The sequence below is a fragment of the Phaseolus vulgaris genome, chromosome 4 (assembly GCF_000499845.2).
Source record: "Phaseolus vulgaris cultivar G19833 chromosome 4, P. vulgaris v2.0, whole genome shotgun sequence".
Lineage (NCBI taxonomy): Eukaryota > Viridiplantae > Streptophyta > Magnoliopsida > Fabales > Fabaceae > Phaseolus > Phaseolus vulgaris.
In genome coordinates, this window is record NC_023756.2 from 9,317,924 (window position 1) to 9,341,186 (window position 23,263).

The 23,263-nt window shown below is 28.1% G+C and overlaps 2 protein-coding genes across 4 annotated transcripts; both read left to right on the top strand.

The window, feature by feature from the left end:
* The first annotated feature begins 8,632 nt into the window (after positions 1-8,632).
* LOC137837203 (probable dolichyl pyrophosphate Man9GlcNAc2 alpha-1,3-glucosyltransferase) lies at positions 8,633-14,452 on the top strand. 3 transcript variants are annotated; one of them, XM_068646131.1, is made up of 8 exons: positions 8,678-9,165; positions 9,734-9,917; positions 10,035-10,142; positions 10,685-10,846; positions 12,528-12,780; positions 12,874-13,070; positions 13,540-13,593; positions 14,219-14,452. In XM_068646131.1, the coding sequence occupies exons 1-8, from the start codon at positions 8,777-8,779 to the stop codon at positions 14,381-14,383; spliced, it is 1,512 nt and encodes a 503-aa protein (XP_068502232.1). In that variant the 5' UTR covers positions 8,678-8,776; the 3' UTR covers positions 14,384-14,452. The 3 variants fall into 3 exon arrangements, with proteins under 3 accessions (XP_068502231.1, XP_068502233.1, XP_068502232.1); XM_068646132.1 differs by lacking the exon at positions 13,540-13,593 and having other exon boundaries at positions 8,665-9,165; XM_068646130.1 differs by lacking the exons at positions 13,540-13,593; positions 14,219-14,452 and having other exon boundaries at positions 8,633-9,165; positions 12,874-13,453.
* Positions 14,453-15,208: 756 nt separating this feature from the next.
* On the top strand, positions 15,209-22,667 carry LOC137837204 (cytokinin hydroxylase-like). Its single transcript, XM_068646133.1, has 5 exons — positions 15,209-15,600; positions 17,391-17,617; positions 18,649-18,890; positions 19,745-20,114; positions 21,997-22,667. The coding sequence occupies exons 1-5, from the start codon at positions 15,321-15,323 to the stop codon at positions 22,414-22,416; spliced, it is 1,539 nt and encodes a 512-aa protein (XP_068502234.1). The 5' UTR covers positions 15,209-15,320; the 3' UTR covers positions 22,417-22,667.
* The last annotated feature ends 596 nt before the right edge of the window (positions 22,668-23,263 follow it).

Below are 23,263 nucleotides of genomic sequence, written 5' to 3' on the forward strand. Positions count from 1 at the left end.
GCTTGGCTTCTATTGGAGCCATTTTGACTATGGTTGAAGTTTACAAGAGGTTAAGTTCAACGTCAATCCATCATGAGATAAGGATTGGCTTTTGAATGTGCTTTGAGAACCAGGAATATTGCAATACAAACACACACCAAAGTGTGTAGTGTGTGAAGAGATTAATTATGATGGTGTTATTGGAGTCTCAGCATACTTATGAAGTTGATTTTGTAATTTCATTAAATTGAAGTCTATTGGGATGACAAATAGATTCTTAGTTTTTCTTTAATAATATTTTTTTATTTAAATGACAAATGATTGTTGAATCATGTGGAGGTAGTTTAGTTGAGATTATGAGATATTAAGTTTTATAGGAATGTTTAGCATAAAATTTTTATAAAAAAAAAATAGATTTATAATTTTTTTTTAATGTATAGAAGGTGGATATTTTCTTCTAAACATAATTTATTTTTAGATTAATACATGAAATTTAAACACTTTTTTTTCAGATTCAGTTTGTTCATGGGGGCAGAAACGGACAACATACTACAGTTAAAGAAAGTATTTTTAAATAATTCGAACAATTGTAATCTTTAAAAATATGATAAATTTTTTATACTTATATTCTGGAGAAAAAGAAAGTAAAAATTTGTTAAAGTAATTTATTTAAACACTTTTCTTAATAAGTATGCTTAGATATCAGGAAGTTTTTATAAATAAAGAAAGTGTGATAATGGAAAAATATTTATTAAAAGATGAGATAGAAATTTGATATTCATCATGAGTTTTTAAATTAGGAATGTGAATGGATCTATTCATACTTAATTAAATATTTATTAAGTTTTCTTGATAAAAAAGAAAATCACAATAATGAAAAAATAAATTAACAAGAATGTAAGAATTTAAGCATTTTTTAATAAAAAACAAATTATAATTATATAAATTTTAAAATAGAATATCAAATAAACTAATAACATTTCAACAATTTAAAATAACACATGGATTTCTATCTCCACACTGGACTTTAAAATATTTAAAAATATAAATGTATTTTTCCTTCGTAATCTTTATTAATAAAATGTATTTTACTAAAATACTTTAATTTGGCATATACATAAATAAGAATGTGTTCAAAATAATTAATATTTATTTCATGAAGCAACATAACAATAATTTTGCGCAGTGTATAATATTGTAGACAAATTAATTAAACAAATGAAGGTAAAATTATAACAAAAAGGTTTATTCAAATAACAATGGTGTAATAAAAAATATTGTTTAGCAATTAATGCGTGTTCTGAAAATTAAAAAAAAAAATCACACTCCCTCTAATTTTGGAATTTTAAAAGCAAATTCGTTCCATGTATTATTTGAAGAATTATATAAAATACAAAATTAATAATATATTAATTAATTGAGAGTATATACAATGTCCACTTATTTATTACCAATTAAAAAATTAGTTGTATTGACTGAATACAATACTCACATAATAATCTTAACTACGATAAACACTTTTGAAAAATCATAGAACATAAATCCTTATTACAAATTCTTCATGACATGAACAACTACAAAATAATTTAAGCATATTAATAAATTAAATAATCTAAATATGTTATTTACTAACCAAAAATAAATATAAAATATATTCTAAAAAATATAAATAGTATATAAACTTATAAGAGTCCTATTAGCTTAGAAAATAATACACATAGTAAAGTTGAATTTCAAATTATTTTAAATCATGAGTTGTTGGTGAGAAACTTAAATTAGTGATTCCAATCACAAGAACCCACCAAGATTACGAAAACAAATTAGAATAATAATTTAAGAACATGAATAACATAAAATCATAACATCATGTAATACCGAAATTAAGGAATAAAATGTGAACGAAACAATAATAAGATAAACTAGAACAAAAGAACAATTCAAAAGAGAAGATGAATAAGAGACTTGGGAGATGAAATAAATTATATGCTACATGAGAAATCTTCATCCTCCAACATAAACATCACATGATGAATCATTACTTGACTCTTTAAGAATCAAATAAAACTTTTCATCACTCTCACTAAAGCTAACTCACAATAATTTATGTAATTATTATATATCTCAAAAGTGTATTGTACAAGGCATGAGTGACTATATATAGCTACCAAAGATCAAACTTTGGTTGAGAATTTTACAAAGTAAAGAAGAGTGACTATATATAGCTACCAAATATCAAACTTTGGTTGAGAATTTTACAAAGTAGAGAAGAGGAGAGAAAATCAAATTTATTAGAATAGGATTACGCCTAATATCAAGGGATTTGAATTTTTAAAATTCAAATTCCTCTTCTCTATCAACTATGTAAACTTCAACCAACACATTCTAGGTCAGGATTTACATTTCATTTTATTGTAATTAGCATTTGAATTTGAAGATTGAAAATAATAATTTAGCTCTAGAATTCGGGTGGAATAAAGTTTAAAACCACTTTTGAAGATTTTCACAAGATGATGATCAACATAAAGTAGGAGGATGATAGTCTACTAGTTAAAAAGGTTTCTAAAAGGATTTCCACAAATAACTTGTACATGTATAATATATGAACTAATGAAAACAATATCTTATATTGGTTCACGATAACACTGAGTTACATCTAATTTTTCTTTAAAAACTTGTAAATGGTTAAACTAATCAAACAAACAATAATTACAAAAAATATTTTTTGGTCACTTTTGTCCTTTTGTCTTATAATGAGTACACAAAGTCACTCGTGATTATTCCCTCTATCTCTCCTAAGATAAAGAACATAGATATTCTTTTTCATTAAGCTACTTTTGGCTTTCCTAAGTATTTTATAATTGTCACTCCTAACTAAAATAAGTTATTTTAGATACAAGGAAAAACTCTCAAAAGAGATAAACTTCTCTTTCAATTATTTATTTTTCTTTCAACACAGATACTTGCTTTTTTCCATAGTTTTAGGGACTTTAGTTCTTGAGTTAATTGTGTAAAATGTTTTGGTGAGCTTGTGGCATTATCAATACGTTGAAAGTGAAATTTACAAATATTTAAAGAATATTTTTCTTTTAGCAACACTAGGAAAACAAACTAAGACTCAATCTTATAATAAGACTCCAAGCAATGAAACAAGCCTTTGGAACTTGCTAAATTGCTTTACCTAAAATACTAAAGAAGATAGTTCATTAAGAAAATAAATTAGTTGAATCCTAATGTGAAAACTTGTTAGCACTTGGAGCTATCAAGACATTTCAACATTTAAATGTGTAACTAACATAAAAAAAGTCACCAATAGGAGATGGGAGGACAGTAAGGATTCCCAAGATACCCAAGAAAATAACCGAATTACAAGTTAAACAAAAGTAAACAAATATTGAAAGAGATAACACACATTAGCCATTGAAAGAAAAGAGAGATAAAATTGGAGACAAATTTTGTTTGCTACGAATTTCAAACTTGTTTGAAACTTTTTCTTGTCACTAAATTAGTTGCTAATTCGGCTTCTACAAAATTTTCCACAAAGGTACAAGAACTTTGGTTTTCAAACTCTCTCGATGCCTCTCCAAGTGTTTAGTCCCTCCTTGAAGGAGTTATTTTCTACCTTTTCAATGCATAAAGGCGTTGTATCCTCTTAGAATTCCATCAACACTTAAGATGCTACCTTATGAAGTTAGGTGTTCTCAAAGAATCAAGTTAAGCCAATAGTAAATCCACTCAAGAAGTTGAAAAAGTAAAGCAATAAAAGCTCAATTTAGAAATGCTAAACTCAAATTAGAACTGATATGACAAGTGTAACACCCAAATTTTTGTTTAGGATACTAGGTAAGAGAATCCCTTAGCTTATTTTATACAGAGTTTTAGATTTCCTTCACTAGGAAAAATTCGCTCATCACATTTGGCTCCGCTCAGCAAAATTATGTAAAAGAGAGTCTTGGAAGTTTTCTACATAATTTCACTTAGTCATTTCCAAATTCATTAAGCCATTTTTAGCAATCCGCTCAACATGTTGAGATTTGCTTAGCGGATTGACCCTTATCATTTTAGTATAAATAGACCTAAATTGTTATTTTTACATATTTTAGCATAAAATAAAGTTGAGAACTAAGAGAGAAAAAGTTTCCTCACCACCTAAATCATAAAGTTTCAAGAGATTATTCTTTCTTCCATCACTTCTTCTCCTCATTCTCTTCAAGTTCCACCAATCAATTTTCTTCCAAGGTAAGTGGTTTTCTTATTTCCATCATTTTCCTCCATTTATGGTGAGAAATGTGACATAGAAGAAGTATAGGGTTATGGGTTATGAAATCCTAACTTCTAGAATCATTTTCTGAAGAGATATATTGTCTTTTCAAACTTTCTTATGAGATATTCCTAAAATCACTATTGTTCTTTCATATGGAAATATTTGATTATAGTATTATGTCTTATGAAATGCTTTATGGGAATTGTTGAAAGTTATCTTTACTTTGAAGTTGAAACATAACTTCTAATGTGATAAAGTTTTAAGTGAACTTTATATTTCACAAGTTGCTTAAAAAAGAAATTGTAAAGTATGTTTGTAAAAAATGTATCACTCAAAAGAGCATTCGGATATCCGTCTCTGAATAACTCTGAGAGGATATGAGAGTCCCTATGTTCAAATTCTCCAAAAGGGGGTATAAATACCGAGAATTCATGGCATAGAGGAAAGTGACATCTCTAAAAATGTTTGAGCTCAACTTTATGACAATAGGATGGGAAAAGAAATGTTCAAGAGATATATTTCTTGAGTTAAATTTAGTTACTTAGATATATTTGAGATATGATTTCTTTTATTGCTTTTGAAATACCAACTTGTGAAATGTTTAATGATTAACTTATTTACTGTATGTTATATTACCACTCATTGAGTTAATCTCACATAGTTTTATTTTATATATATATATATATATGTATTCCAAATGAACATGTTATAGAGTATGAAATATGAAGCAACTTTTGAATTCCATGCAACTTACGAGTTGCTTAGTTAGGTTTTGTAGAGATTTTTGTATTAATTTTCCCTTTTGTAAACAAATATGTATAGTTATACGCATTAAATTTTAGTTTTGTTGTGTATCGTTTATTCAAGAACATCAATGTATAACAAATATTATGTTATGTAAATGTTTCTTTATGTAAATTTTATTATTCATATATGTTATTGTTTATGTATGCCCAAATCCTCTCTAGGTTGTTATAACAATACTTCAAATAATGCTAAAAAGAACATGACAAGCTAAAATTAAAGCTCAAAATTAGAAATATACATAGTAAAGAAGTCTAAAGAACGACTCTAGAGTAGGTGTAAAACTAATATAATATGGTTTGTTTTTTCTTTTATTATTTTTATAAGCAAGAATAAGAACCCGAGGATGATTGCCAGTAAAAAAAAAATTTAATAAATCATATTATATAAGTGAGAAGGTTTGCATCCAAGAGCAAGGTTTAATTCAGTTTCTCTTATAATGATTTGTATTTTCTTCTTCTCTTTTTGTTAAGACGCTAGATGGTCTAGTACCTGCTAAACGGTCTATCACCCATTAAACAATCTTGTGATAAGAGAATTTATGAGTTTTGATGATAACAAACATTATAAGATATGTTAAGAATTCTAACAAAGCTCACTCATTCATAATAAGGTAAAGGCTCATCAGACGGTCTAGTAAGATAAAACTTATTAGACGGTCCTACAATATTAAAATTGTTAGATAGTCTCTCAGTGTTAAACTTTTTAAGCAGTCTATGTGCCAAGAACAAAATAGCCAAACCATAAAGCATTGATCTATTAGACAGTCCAACTGTGCATAGACACAATAAATGGTCTCACAGTACAAGGACATACTAGACAATCTCGTAAGATGGTCTCTAAGGACATATCAAGTCAAACATCTCCAAAGCTTAAGAAAGCTTAACAAAACAATTTTAATGAACACGCTAACCATAACTTAAACTTGTACATGTTAAATGGTCATTTCGTTTTCGTGTTAGATATTCTAACGCATTAGGGAGTGTTTATGCTTGATTTCTATGATCTTAGATTTTTTCTGACATTGCTTTAATATTTTTGAACTTTATTTGGTGATTTTAATTCATATAAATCAAAGTTTTCAAATAAGATAACTAATTGACTAAGTTTGGGAAGTTTTTGTATTTGCGAACATAAAATAGAGCATCCCAAAAACTCCAAATATTGAGTGTCTTAATAATCTTTGAATGAAATACATTTTCTATAATGATTATAAATTGTTTCAAGTACTGTTATGTCCTCAGGATTAAGATTTAGAAAATATTAGAAAGTTTTGGAATGAACAATGTTTAAATTGGAAAGGTTTTGAGAAAAAAAAGCACACATATTCACTGTTTATTTTTTTTTTGAAAAATATATTAAGGAAATAATTCAGGGTTAAAGTATGAAAATTTTTCAATGTTTAAATCTTGTACAAACTTAGAAAGTATTTGTAAATATTTTTACAATGGAATTTTTGGAATGGAAGATTTAAATAATTTAGAAATATCAAAGATAATGTTTCAATGATACCCATGCAATTAATTAATGTTTATTATTGTCTCTAAGATTCATAGTATTTCCAGAAAAGGTTTAAGGAGTTTAAAGACACGTATGAAGATTAAATATGAAGTTTCCTATTCAAACGTCTATTGGTGAAAAGATGAAGTGCATAACGAGATTTGTGCAATCCTAAAGAGCTGCCACATACATGCCTCAACGTTCAAATTATATTTGAATATGGAAAGAACTCAAAGCTCAAATAATGTGATATTTGATTAAAAAGCACAAAATATTGTCAAGGATAAAGTTTCCTTTTTTTCAAACGTGTGGTGAGAAAAAAATGATGCTACAATGTGTGATTCTCGCAAGCAAGGATTAAGTTGTTTCGAATGAAGATATACAAATAGAGAAAAGATTCAAAGTACAATGAGTGTTCAAGGCGCATTAAAAGTTTAATATCAAAACATTCTTTTCTTTAGCGTCTTATATGAACAAGATGAAGAATAATACAATATGACGAAGATTCAAGTACAAATATGATAAAACTTCAACGTTCAAATTTCTACAAATGAAGAAACATATTTGAAGTTGAAATATGTGATTAAGACGAACATATTGCATCAAAGTGAAATTTGTCTTATTGAGCGTCTACTACATGAAGAAAATAAAGTTATGCATATTTAAACAAATATTTGAGTCAAGAGGAATTAAAGCTTCAACATAAACATTTGAGCAAAGAAATGAAACATTTCAAATTGGCTCACACATTCAACATGCACAGAGAATGATTTAGATAAAAAGTTTCTATATAAAACGTCTGATATATGGTGAAGTACAAATTACAAGCCTCAAATGATCACATTCTAAAAGCTATATAAAGACCTAAAAGTCAAAGAAGAAATACATAGAACAACGAATCATAAATGATATCCTATGAGCATTGTTATCTCTTTCGAGAATGTTTTCTCATATCTTTGAGAGGTCTTGATCTCAGGAGAGATTATAATTTATAACTAGTTTTTACGGCGAGGTGTTGAATACTCGTTCTTGAAAGTACGTTAAAACTTGTGTACCTAGAGAGGTGTAAAATACTTGTCCCGGAGAGGTGTTGAAACTCGTTTTAGTGAAAAACTCTTAAGTGATTTGCTTAAGAGGACGGGATGTAAATGAAGTGATTTGGTGATCCAATATAAATATTTGTTTACTTCTCTTTTCCCTTTATTGTTATACACTATATTGTTTTGTTTTGTCCTTAAACTTGGTTGATTTTATACCAAGTAAAATATATGAGTTTTCAAAAGTTAAATTTCTAATATTAAAATAACTCATCTGGCTTCTTTGGAGTGTTCACCCACCCTACACTTTTGAAGGATTTATATTATTTTAAATTTTTAAACATTTTATAGTCCTTATGTATTATTTAAATATTTTAAATAGTATTTTAAATTTTCATAATAAATAGTTGTAATATAATATTATTTTTTTCTTTGTTTTTCCGATTAACTAAATTTTTATATAAAATTTACATTAAAAGTTAAATTCCACAACAATAATTAATAATTATATTAAATAATTTTACTTATCGTTTTCAAATTATTAAAATAACTTATTCTTTTTCTGTTTTTTTGAAAAGGGGAAATAATTGTTAAATAATTATATATATATATATAGTAATATAGTAATAATCTTCAAAGAATACATTAACTGAGTAAATAATTTTAATTTTCAAAATATTTATTTTAACACTCACACGTGAAGTATTAAATATTTTCTATCATATTTTAAAAGAAAATTCTGGGAAAGATGCTTTCATAGTAAAATAGTTTCGTTTGGTAAATAAAAGGCAAAGCGTCTGCTCTGCCATTTCCTTATTGCCAACTATTTCCGTTAACCAATTGTTTTATTTTCCATGTGAAATGACCAAAATATCCTTAAATAAAAAAAGTGATAAACATGAATATACATTTAATTTTTTTAATATTTTTCTGATTTTTTTTAAATATTTTTTTTTTTGTATTTTAAATTTGATTTTCATAAAGATTCTACTCGTTTTCGGAATCCAATAATCTATTTTTTAAAATATAATGTTTTAAGTTTGAAATTTTTATTTTCGAAACGAAGGACATTTTTGAAACTTCAATGTGTTTGTAAGTTGCCGTGTGTTGGGTTGATGAAGAGTTTGGCTTCTTTATGTTTTGGGTTCATTGAAGAAGAAAATTGGTGTGAATGGAAGTGTGGTGATTTTGTGCTATGAAGAAGGGAAAGAAGGTGAAAGAGAGTGGAAGTGATGATGATTGTGATTGTTGGTTGGTTCAGAATGGAATAGCAGGTGTGTTCATGAGTGTTGGGTTGTTTGCATTGTTGGTGCGTGTGGCGGTGTCACTGCACCCTTACTCTGGTGCTGCCAACCCTCCAAAGTTTGGGGATTACGAGGCTCAGAGGCATTGGATGGAGATTACCACTAACCTTCCAATCAAGGAATGGTACAGAAACAGCTCCACCAATGATCTCAGCTACTGGGGACTTGACTACCCACCTTTCACTGCCTACCAAAGTTTCATTCATGGCCATCTTCTTCGATTCTTCCATCCTCATTCCGTTGCTCTTCTCACTTCCAGAGGCCATGAGTCCTATCTTGGGTCAGCATATTACCCCTTTTTCATTACCCCTTTTCACTTGCAATGTAGTTTCAATTCATACCATGCTTACAATTCAGTGTTTGAATTAGGTACAGGGAAAAATTTAGATCTAGTTCATTGGGTGCTTTTATCGCTTCGGTGTTCTGCATAATTAGGGTTTTGCATTAAAGATCAAAATAGTTTATTGAGGTGAAACACAGATTCTATTGGGAGAATAATACTATTTAAGGAACTGTATTTATTCATACTCGTTTATGTTAGTCCTCTGTGAAGGTAGCAGAATGCAGAAAGAGTTTGAATAATTTCAGGTTTTCTCATTCATGACTGTATTACAATCGGGACAACATTTTCAGGGATCAAAATGAAAATGACAGTTTATTATTGTATATAAATGAATTACAAACTGATTTTGTAGGATTGAAGTACGTCGAAACTAAACCCACTTTTTAATATTTAGAATTCTATTGATGGCTACAATTTTCTTAATTTCAATTTTGTTGCTGAGTAGTGGGTATTTTAACTTTGATATTATCATTATTAATATTTTAAGCTGTGCTTACTTCTGCAGAAAACTACTTATGAGGTGGACAGTGTTATCATCCGATGCCCTGATATTTTTTCCGGCTGTCCTCTATTTTCTTTTTGTTCATTACAACAAACCTTCAAAGAGCCGTAAAAGTGAATTAGTATGGCACACTGCCGCGTTATTGCTAAGCCCTTGTTTGATCTTAATTGATCATGGTCATTTTCAGGTTTCAAAAGAAAATTCTTCTGTCGTTCTTGTTCAATGCCTTTGGTTCTTTACATATTTTTCAGTCACTGGTTTGGTAGTGCTGTAATTTTGAATATTGTATTTTGTTGTATTTCAGTTCAACTGCATCAGCTTGGGATTTACTATTGGAGCTGTTGCTGCTATCCTCTCTGGGAAAGATTTTGTGGGTTCTGTTCTCTATTGTCTAGCTCTAAATCATAAACAGGTTAGTCTCCTTCATCATTGTATAGGTCTATTTTTCAAATTTTGCACATGTGCTTATATTGTGATGGTATGGATTTTCCTCTTGTAGTACTTTTGGGGTTGGTGTTAAATTGGATGTCAATTGGTTGCGTTCTGCAGATTATATTTGTTTTTTCTTGGTTGATTCTTATAATTAATTACTTTGCATGCCCTAAAATTGTATCCTGAATTGCTGATGCACTTATACACTAGTTCAAACCAAATGAAATTTCTAAATATTTTACCCTGTCAATTTAATGACTTTGTGACTTTGCTATTTTCTAAAATTTAATTCACAAGTACCAATAATTTTTTGGCTGTGTTGTTGAATATGATCCTTAGTTGACAAAACCATATAGTTGTCAGAGAAATGGCAAATGGTAGTAATGGATTAGGTTGTTGTGTTGGTTAATAAGCTAAGAAGAGAATGTACTCTATCTAAAGTAGTGATTGCATCTGGTCTCATGTTTTTGGTTTACTCTTCTTCAGTGACTGTAATTATTTTATGCATATAATTTTTTTCAGATGAGTGCATATTTTGCACCTGCATTTTTCAGCCATCTACTAGGAAAATGCCTGAGGCGAAAACATCCAATCCTTGAGGTGTTAAAACTTGGGTTGTTGGTTTTAGGAACATTTGCAGCTGTGTGGTGGCCTTATCTATATTCAACACAATCCGTTTTAGAGGTAACAATGTTGTCATTGCCTGGTTCAAAGTGCGTTGTATTCTTAACTTGTAATTTTGTGTCATATTCTTACATGGAAGTTAATAATATTGCCTTTACTGTCTTGTTTCCCATGAACACAAGTTTTAGAATTTTTACCTTCATTTAATTTTCATTTGATCGTCCAGAAATTGGTAGGGCATTTTGGAGTCAAAATATTTATGTCGCTCCTGACTTTTGCTTTTGTTATTCATCCGACCTGTGTGAAATCTGGCTTGGGCTATACTAAATTTGCATGACATGACTGGGTTTCATCTTGAAGGCTACTGTTGTTTACATACATATATATATATATATATATATATATATAAATATAAATATAAACAAAACCACATGTACAAAACATTACACCAGTATCAAACAAAACATTATACAGTTGAGCCTGTTAATAATAATAACATTTTAAAGACTTTCTAGACTCATTCTAACTAGTACTACAGACGACATAAATTAATGCACCCGTACATCAAGCTGCAACCAATATAGCTCAACTCCAACCTTGATAGAAGCTCAAGGGAAACCCATTTATAGCAGAAACACAGCACTTTTGCTGCTCGCAATTTTTGTGACAGCACATTGCAATCTTGTTCATATAATTCAGCTACTGTGTTAGATCATTTCCACAGAAATCATCCTCAGGCCAATGCTGGTCTTTGACAAAAACATGCATGCTTGTGCCTTTGTTCATTATGTGGACTCTCATCTTGACTCCTTGGTTTCTCCTTCCACCAAGCCTTTCATGTGAATGCCTTTTTCACTTTCTTTCATGTGTACACACTACTGTACTCGTCACCTTGTTTTTCATGAACGAACTGTGAGCTGTTTCCAAGAAAGAACTTTGAGTTGCTTTCACTGATATTCTGTTGATCATCGAAGGCTACTGTAAATTGATTCACCATCTGTACTGTCAGAAAGCTTTTTGATGTGGATATATAATTGGATAATTTATTTCTATGACACAATCTTGACTCTTTGATCATGTTCTCCTATGTATCTCGTTGGACCCTATGATCTTGACTTTAAGTGTGCGTATTCCTGATTATGCTACATCTTTGTGGCCTGTGTGCCAATTGTGAAATCAATGAACTATCCTAAATAATTGTTTTGTTTCCTGATTTTCGTTCAAAATTCTTTAGATATTTATGAATTAGTAATTTGGTAATGGCATGTGTCCTTTGTGCTGTCTGTTCAGTAGTCAGTAATCAGTATACTAATTAAGAATTGTCTTTGTTTTAAAAATGCCGTCCAAGTTGCTTGGGTACAAAAGTAACAAAAAGTTTGGCATCGGCTACTGAACAAGTAACACGAGCCTTGAATATGTCTATTAGAAGGGACGTCTCCATGCATTCTGGATCACAGATGAAGTATTAATGTCATTTAGTGTATATTTAAAATAAAGGAGCAGATCTATGGAATTTCTAGATTGAAAGTTTGCAACTAAAGCTAGGAATGTGAAGCCTTAAATGAGGTATTAGCAATAGGTCTAAAGACTGAGGGATATATGTTGATATGCTGTGGTATAAGTTTAAACTAGCGGTGGGTGTTGATTGATACTTTAAATTAAAGAACAGAGATGCCTTTTCAATTATTTTCTGATCCTTATAAAGGACTCTTGTTATTTGCATGTGGCACTTGTGACACAGGTCCTCTCCCGTCTTGCTCCATTTGAAAGGGGAATATTTGAGGATTACGTGGCCAACTTTTGGTGTGCCTCTTCAGTTCTCATCAAGTGGAAAAGATTATTCACAAAAGAGTCTCTGAAGCTTATCAGCTTCACCGCAACAGTTATAACATGTCTTCCTTCAATGATTCAGCAAATAAAGTCTCCCAGCTATCGAGGTTTCCTTTATGCGTTGCTGAATAGTTCTTTCTCGTTTTACTTGTTTTCTTTTCAAGGTTGGTAGTATTTCTTTTCTTTCATTTTCCAGAGTTGTAAATATTAAGAAAAAGCTTATGAGAAATTGTCTCTTCCCCTTTTTGCCCTTACAGTTCATGAGAAGTCTATTTTGCTGCCAATTCTTCCAGCAACCCTGCTGGCTGTTGACGAGCCTTTTATTTTCAAGTGGTTCACACAATTCGCCATGCTCTCCATGTTTCCTTTGATATGTCGGGATAACTTGGTTGTTGCATATTTGGCTTTACTTGCCGTGTTTGTCGTGATACTCAATGCACCCGTTCAACACAGAGTAAGAGAGACTAATTACCTTAATAGTTCATGGGGCTCAGCAACCATGTTCTTTATTTTATGCTGCTATTTTGTTCTTCATATATTTTATTTGACCATGCATCCTCCTGAGAAGTATCCTTTCCTTTTTGAAGCAATAATTATGAATCTGTGCTTCTCTCAGTTTGTTCTTGTAACTCTTGCCTGCAATATAAAGCAGTGGCTGTCAAATAAACCTGCCAAATTAGAAGAAATAGAAAAGAAGCTCATTTGACATGTTTCATTTTTTAAGTTAGGTTGACAGCTCTTGTTAGACAGTTGGATTTGGAGGTGCATGTTTGATACTTTTCAGCAATGTTTTTCAGAAATTAAATTTATGGAGAGTTTGACCTGCATTAACTTCAACCTTTATGATTTTATAATTTTTGCACTTTACTTTTCACTGCCCTCTGGTTTCATTTGGTTCTTTTTCCATGTGTATATTTTCTCAGCTTTTGTTGGTGCTACAAATAAACCTTTTCATGGTCGTCGTGAGTGGGAGGGGGGTAAGTTGATGAAAGTACCATTTGTTAGAGAGCTAAAAATCTGTAGATAGAACAAAATAAACATTTACATTTTCCATTCATACATTATATAACAAACCTAGTGAATTGTAATTATACATGTCTCATTAGTTTTTTAAGAAAAATTAGAATAAAATTCAATGATATTAAAATGTTAATCTTCTTTCTCTTGGCCTCTAAGTTGGTCTATGAAACTTACACCAACAAGATCCTGCAAAAGTTGCACGATGCAGGATCTTCTTAGAACATGAGTTAACTGTAACCCAAAATCTCTGGACACATGTAGCAACCAAATCTCTCATTGGTTAACCTCAAAAAAACTTCCGTATTTGCAGAGATACTTGAGCAAATAATTGATCATTTGTAAAAGGGAAGTGCAAAGCTGCTAGAGCTACCTTATTTATTTTGAAAGGAAACCAGTTCTTGTCTTGGATAGAGTTGTTAAAATTAGTCTAGAGCTACCTTGTAGATTGAACTAGTGAATCACCAATGGAATTGCACGAACAAGTGCACAGTAAATATTTAAATTATGTATTGAAGATAGTATATTTAAGTTACATTTTATTCACATATATACTTAATATTTTGTTTTGGCTGCATTCTGTAGAATACATGCCAGCTGCAAGTTGTTGTTGTCCACTTCTACCCAAATTTTCTAGCATTCCTTTTTGTGAGTGACCATTCTAAACCTAAATGCTTATTTTACCCACTCAAAATGTCTATTATATATACATATAATTTAATTTTTTTTCCAGTTTATTTCATATACTAACATTAAATCATAAAAAAAGTCGATATATTAAATTCATTAAATAAAGTCAAACAATATGATTAAATATTCTATGAATTTAATATTATATCTTTTTAAATAGATATTGCTGATAATTTATTTATTGCATTTAATGACACATCTTTAATATATATTATTTATTGTATTTATAAAACTTTAAATTTTTCAAAAGGATTTAATTGACACGTATTTGGACAGATATGATATGTGTTGTCACTGATGAGATCTCTTCTATTTTTGTTCGGATGATTTTTTTTAATAATCATACAGTAATACCATTTCTGGTAACAATTTTTTTTATATACACAATTTTATACTTAATTTTTAATCATAATAGAAATGCGGAGATACAATCCAGTTATTAATGAAAATAATTATCGATTTATTTTGTAATTAGTTTTTATAAAAAATATTTAAATTAATTAATTAATTAAAAGTAATTACAATGTAAACAGTTCTTATATATAATAATCTAAATTATAAATTGCAATAGCAAAATTATTAATTTTAGAATAATATTTTAAAAACTATATTTAACATAAATGTTAATCATTCAATAGTGTATAACTTTTATCCAATTAATCAAAATTAAACCCATCTTTTTAATATTAAAATTTATGATGCATGAATATTTTTAGCAAAATCAGTAAATGCACCTTAAAACTATTGTGAAATCTTAAAAGAAAATAATATACAATAAATTCAACTATTATTTATATTCTGATTGAAGTCCCCACCAACCCCACAATTATTATGAAATGGAAAAACATTGAATTATATTTATTATTATTATTATTAATATATTATACATAATTAGAGGGTCTGATTGAGAAAATTGTATTATATATTAGTGCCTCAGTTGAAAGAAATTGTGTCTCATTCACAACTTTGTAACATATTTTGTTGGTGTGTTTGATCCATGGTAATGGTGATCATCACAACCCTTTTGGTTATCTTTGTGAGTCTGGTACTGAAGTGTGCCTATGAGACCATTTCATGTTACTGGTTCACTCCAATGAGCATAAGGAAGATGATGGAGAAACAAGGTGTTCATGGTCCTAAACCTAGTTTTCTTCTTGGCAACATCATAGAAATGAGTTCCCTTGTTTCAAGAGCAGTTTCTCAAGACATGAAAACTATCAGCCATGATATTGTTCCTCGTATTTTGCCTCATTTTGTTCAGTGGTCCAACCAATATGGTATGTCTCTTTTACTATATATCTCACCAACACATTAGAATGAATGTGAAATTTTATTATACACACTCTCATATGCATCCAATTTTTTATATTGGATGTGAAATTTTAAGGATTCTACATGCTAAGACACAAATATGCAAGTAATTTGTTTTCTATGAGAATAAAAAAGTGATTCCAAACATAAATTCTTTTACTCTTAACCTTTGATTGAAATTTGTTCCTATACAATATAGTCTTATATGCTATGGTTTTGAAAAAGTGAAATATTAAGAATAGTTAATTATGATTAATTTTAAATAAAATCAATTGTTATCATACATCTCCTGTTTCGTATGTAAATGCATGATCCATATTAAAAAATTTGTGGTGGTATGATAAGTTTAAAAAATTAGGCAACAAAATATTAAAATTGTGAAAAATAAAAAAATATTATGGATAGGAAATTTTATTCACAATTGAAGAAGGATTTGCGAGAAAGTATATAATTGCTTATATTTTAATTTAGTATATTATTTCTTTAATCAAATATAATTTACCTTTTCATTATAATAAAATAAAGAATTAAAAAATATTAAAATAATAAATAAGATAAATTTATTAATTTAAATTTTGATATTTTGTAAATTAATTTATTTTAATATATTTTTATTTTGGAATATAATTTTTTTATTTATTAAAGTTTTATAATAATTTTTCATTTTAATTTATATTTTAAAAAATATTTTTTAAATATATACAAAAAAAATCTATTTATCAATCAATTTTTTTATTATCTTTCCTTCTATCTAAACAACCTTATCTTTTATTCTCTTTTTTTTTTCTTTCCTTTTCTAATCACCTTTTAATGTAGGATGTTTGAAAATTAAGATAAATGATATTGATATAGAATAATAACTCATTCTTTTTAACCCTTTGAGCTGCTAAAACTATCTTTTTAAAGTTATATAATCAAAATCATTAATAAATAACATAACCATCTCAAATATAATTTAATTAATTTTAATTTTGAAAAGACTTTTTTCCAAGTTCACTACGGTTACATATAACTTTAATAATATATTCTATAAGCAATGTATACATCTCAAAATGAAGTTAATATTTGTATCAGAATTTAATATTTTAATAGTATGTTAACTTCATTTGTTAGCATTTTTTAATCTCTTTAAATTTGAAAGCAAATCAAGGCTCAATATCAGAATTAGTTATCAAAACTCAACATGTTTTCAAGTTTGATTAAATACTTTTTCAATTCATCTTTCCTCGAAGTCTTGAATTTATTCGGATAAATTGAAAAAAACCAAATTTATTTTCATATTCTAAAACAGGTTTGAATCAACCTTTTTATATATATGTGTGTATATATATATATATATATATATATATATATATATATATATATATATATATATATCAAGAAGTAGCTAAACATAAGGGTATAATTTTTGTAATTTTTAAAATTCACAATACTTGTAGAATTTTCTATGCCTATTTAAGAAAAAAGAGTAGAAAGAAAGGGAATGATAATTTCTCAATATCAAAACTCTTTAAAGTTTCCAAAATTCCATGAAATTTGTCCCAATTTTTTTTTTTTTTTTATCTCATCTTATAAGTTATGTATGGGTAGACATACATGTGTTCTCTATTTCTATGTTCATATCGATAACATTAATGGGATTAAAAATGAAAACAAGTTAATTTAAATATGTTGTTGTATGTACATGTGTATGCAGAAGTGTGTGTTAATCTTCTGTTTGTTCATTTTGTTATTTGGGTTTACCATGACGATGTAGGAAAGAGATTCTTATACTGGAATGGAATAGAACCAAGGTTGTGTCTAACAGACACTGCACTCATAAAGGAATTTTTATCAAAGTACAACTCCATATCTGGGAAATCATGGCAACAACAACAAGGTTCCAAACATTTCATAGGGAAAGGGTTGTTGATGGTCAATGGTGAAGATTGGCACCACCAACGTCACTTGGTTGTTCCTGCATTCAAGGGAGAGAGACTTAAGGTATATTTTAGCTCTTTACACTATTTAACCAGTCACACATCAAAACTTTTTGCTAATTAATCAATATACTTTTAGGTTCTGTCTTTTAAAAATCTTCTGTTTGTTTTTTCTTGGCTTACTTTATCTGTGTGCCTATATCTCTGTTTCATTTCATCAAGTTTCTTAATGTCTTAATCATGGTACCAAGTTTATGGTAAAGAACATTTTTTTAAGCTACACACAAGTTGAAGGTTTATTTTATGATTTTCATCTACCAACTTAAAAAAATATTAAAAAAATAATAATTATTAAATTATACATAATTATTATACAATATTATACATAATTAATTTAATAATTATAAAATTTTATAATTAGCGGATATATTAATGAATTCTTAAGTTTTCATAATACACTTGCACATTAATGAAAAAAAAAATATATTCATTTTTCTTCCCATCTTCTTATAAAATTTTCTTATAAATCCCAATCTGTTTTTCGTATTCCCATACATTTCCACTCTCTGAACATCTTTTATTTTCCCAAAATAATAGTCTATTACAGTAAATAATGTCATCATCAGAATTACAAAAAAGGTTATGAATAGTATTTTTGTCTTCTGCTGCTCTTGTGCCCACTATTTCTTTTCTACTGCTTGGTCCTTGTTTCTTCTTACTCGATTCGCCTTCCAAGGAGATGGACCCAACAGAGTTTCAAAACAGAACATTATCTTGTAATTGAAACTGTTTATCATTCGTTATAACTTTTAATTAAGTTGGAGATTTGGATCTCAGGTAATATATTGCTATTTCTTTCATGTTTTTGTGCATAAAACTTGTAGCAGATAGAATTTTTCACTTAATCTATGTGTTCATGCTTGTGTGTTGTTCTATCATTCATCCTTTTAAGTGTGACTGGTTTGAATAGAAATTTATAAAAAATTATAAAGATGTGAGGTTTGATTGGCACAAAATTGAAGAGTTTATAACAAATTTGAAGGGATAAGAGTGATATTGAATAGAAATGATTGGAGATGGAGATTTAATGTGTAGGGCTATGGTGGGTACATGGTGGAGTGCACAAAGGACATGCTTCAGTCATTGAAAAATGCATTAGAAGGTGGAGAAAGTGAGGTGGAGATTGGAGAGTATTTGACTGAACTCACTGCAGATATTATCTCAAGAACTGAGTTTGGCACAAGCTATAAAAAGGGAAAGCAAATATTTTATCTCCTCACACAACTACAGACTCGTGTTGCCCAATCAACTCGCCGTCTTCTCCTTCCTGGAAGCAGGTATGTCAATCTCACTTTTTCATTTTTCACAATGAGATCTCTTTTTTTTACCGTAGATTGGAATATGTAAAATAAATAAATAAATATATATGAATCAGTTAAGGGTCGATCAAATCTATGTATATACCAATAATTCTATTAAAGAAATGAAACCTTACCGTATAAGAAAATCATGAAATAAAAATTAATTTTAGAGATAAAAAAATTAGTTGTTATAGTGACTAAATTAGAGACTAAAAACAAAATTTTGATTTCTAAATTAGTTTATATTATTTTTAAATGGTTTTTAAATTGGTATCTAATTAGACAAAGGTTTTTGTTACCAAATTTAGAATCTAAATAATTGGTAGTTAAAACTTTGATAGCTCATTAGATAACAATTTAGAAACTATTTAAGAATAAGAGAAACTAATTTAGAAACCAAAATTTCTAATCTATAAAATGGTCTCTAATTTAGTCAGTATAACAACTAATTATTTTTTGTCTCTAAAATTGATTTCTATTTCATGATTGTCTTGTAGTGTTATAACTTTGTTAGAACCTACCAACTCAACCATTAAAGACACCTAAAAGGATAGTACCATCAAACCAAACTACTCAAACTAATAAACTACTAAGAGTTTACATCATAAGCAAACAAGTAAACGGATCAAGATACCAATAAAAAAAGGAAAAATAATCAGAAGCAAAATTAGAAGTAATCCAAAATCAAGTTTTTAATTGAGTCAAAAAAAAAGATTTCAGAATGATCAATCAGTCTCCTAAAAAAGATTAAAGATATATGATCCTAGTTCCCATGTGCCTTTTTTTCAATGTAAACTTACACCATTTACGGTGAAATTGATATGTTATAGGTTTTTCCCAAACAAATACAATAGAGAGATAAAGAGAATGAAGAAGGAGGTGGAGAAACTCTTAAAGGAGATCATAAAGGGTAGGGCAGATTATGTGGAGATGGGGAGAAGCAATTCATGTGGGAATGATTTGTTGGGAATACTCTTGGATGAGATGAAGAAAGAGGGTGGAAGCTTGAATCTTCAACTAGTTATGGATGAATGCAAAACATTTTTCTTTGCTGGACATGAAACCACTGCACTCTTACTTACTTGGACAGTGATGTTGCTAGCTAGCAATCCACATTGGCAAGACAAAGTCAGAGCTGAGGTTAAAGAGATATGCAAAGGGGAAACTCCATCACTTGATCAACTCTCCAAGCTCACTCTGGTTAGTATCAAATTACTATGTTTTTCTCCGAATATAATTCTGTATTTCTTTTTTTTATATATATATTTAAGTTATCACTACAAAAGAAAATTATTAAATAAAAATTTATTTTAAAAATAAAAATAATTAACTACTATATTAATTAAATTAAATACAAGAAAATTATTAAATAAAAATTTATTTTAAAAATAAAAATAATTAACTACTATATTAATTAAATTAAATACTATTTTAGAGACTTAAAAAATTATTGATATCTAAATTAGTTTTGAACAGCTAAATAATTTTTAATGAATATCTAACTAACCACCAATTACTTAGAAAGTTGATAGTTAAAACATTAATAACTAATTAGATATCAATTTATAAATTATTTATCAATAATATAAACTAATTTGGATGTAAATATCTTTTTAATCTCTAGTATATAATTTAGTTAATATAATAATTAATTTTTTTTTTAAATTAATTTTTATTTAATAAATAGGTATACTTTATTAAGGATATTAGTTCTCGTATATTCATAGTTTTATCAACTAATTAAAAATATTTTAGATATGTTTTATAAAATATTGTTATAATAATTAATATTTTCAAAAATATATAATAATGCATCACTAGATAGGAGTATAATGCATAAAGTTTAAAATTTTCCAAACTCAATAGAATTGAAAAATATTATATTGAATGATTTTTCTCCATTATTTCTGTATATTTAAATATTTTTACATTATTTTTTCCAAATGATTAAATCTAACCATTCTAATAAAAGGGAGTATATATTGAAGATAAAATAACCAATTAGATAAATGCAACATTTTTTTTTACTTTAATCTTACAAGGCAATTTCTTTCCGATGCAAGTTACTTGGTAAGCCCAGCCCAAATAGCCAATGATTTATGACTCTATTTTTATTGTTTACTTGAAAATTTGTGTTCTTAAAATAGCATAAAATTTAGGGACAATATAATAAGTTTTATTATTTTGATAATCATCATACCAAAGGATTTTATTAAATATTTTAACTGAGTACAAACTTATATTTAATTGTCTCTGTGTGTCTGGTAATAGAATACTTAGACAAATGAAGATATCTTATTGATATAATAAATATAAGGATAAATAATTTTCTTAGTATCAATTAATTATAAAAATATTTTAAATATGATTTTTAAAATAATTATTATAAAAAATAACATTATATACTCTATCATATCTTTATAAAATCCATTTAACTATTTCAGTATTATTAAGAAAATTAGTTAAATTAGTTGGTAATATTAAAGTCGTCCCAAATTTACATCTTTTAAAAATTTATTTGAGCATTAATGATACATACTCTTTCTCTTTTTTAATATTTTTATTAATTATTTTTTTAATTTTTTTTAGTTTTTATTGGTTGTGTATACACTATTAAAAAATCATTAAATAGAAACCAATTTTTAAAAAAAAAATTATTATATTAAAAAAATTAGATACTATTTTATAGACTAAAAAAATTATTAGTATATAAATTAGTTTCTATTTTTGATAAATGATTTCTAAATTGGTATCTAATTTTAGAAACTATTTATCAAAAATAGAAACTAATTTATATACTAATAATTTTTTTAATCTGTAAAATAGTATCTAATTTTGTCAATATAACAACTAATTATTTTTTATTTTTAAAATTAGTTTTTATTTAATAATTTTTTGTGTGATAGAATGTCTTCTAAAATCCTCTTTACGCAACACAAAGCTACGACCAATAGACATAGTTTAAGAAATATGAATCCCATTAAACAGATGACAGTAGTTTGAAAGATTAATCATTAACTTTCAGTGAAAAGATATATAAAATTTTGACCAACAAATCCAAGTAAATGATGTGATATTGCAGTTACAAATGGTGATCAATGAGTCAATGAGGCTGTATCCTCCTGCAACTGTGCTTCCAAGAATGGTTTTCGAAGACATTGAGTTGGGAGACCTCCACATTCCTAAAGGCTTATCAATTTGGATTCCAGTGTTGGCCATTCATCACAGTGAAGAACTGTGGGGTGAAGATGCAAATGAGTTCAACCCTCAGAGGTTTGCTTCAAAATCATTCACACCTGGTCGCTTCATACCCTTCGCTACTGGCCCTAGAAACTGTGTTGGACAATCATTTGCCATCATGGAAGCCAAGATCATACTCGCCATGTTCATCTCTCAGTTTAGCTTCACCATTTCTGAGAGTTATAGGCATGCACCAGTGGTTGTCCTCACAATTAAACCTAAATATGGTGTTCAAGTTTGTTTGAAGCCTTTAGATGCATAATATCTGTGTTTAATTCCTTCTTGTTCTAGACTATTTTAGGGATTCTGTATTTAGGATATTCCAATAATCTTGCAGAGTAAGAGCATTATGTTTTTACTGAAAAGTGGAACATCTATAAACTATTAGAAATGTGAAGTTCTTGTGTTAGGCTTTGGACTCTGAGCTTTGAATGAGATTGTCCAAGCATATAAAGGACAACTTGTAAAAAATTAATTCATATTTAAATCAATAAAAAATAATATGAGATGGTACTTTCTTTCAAGCCTCCGTAAATGGAGATATATAATAGAAAATAATTAGGTTCAATTGTTTAATATATTTAAGAGATTTTATTAAGGAGTATTGAGAATTTAATTTTATTTACACTTTAAAGTTTTAATCATATATCATTGAACTTTAAATATGAATAAATTCATCGTTTTAATTGAGATTTATTTAATTGAGTTTATTTGGACTTAATTGTTAATTATGTATTTTTAGAGTAGATGATGTAAATGAAGTTTCTATAACTATGAGTGAACCAAAATGCGAATGTTTAAGTTGTTTGCTTGAATAAAAAAAACAAAATATGGGGAGAAAAATAAGAGAAGAAAATCTATAATATCTCTTAAACAAAATTGGAAGCAAATGTTCTACAAAATACGAAGAAATAGAATCGTGATAAAACTCGAAACATGATATGAGAATTCTGAAAAGTTGGAAACTAAGAAACTGTTAACAAAATTGGAACTAGAATATTTTCCTAAGTTCTTGAGGTAGAAAAACCTATAAAAATATACAAACTTCAAGGATAAATCACCAAGCTTCAGAGTGGCGTTCAAAAAATAGAGCATTAGGTTTTTCTTAA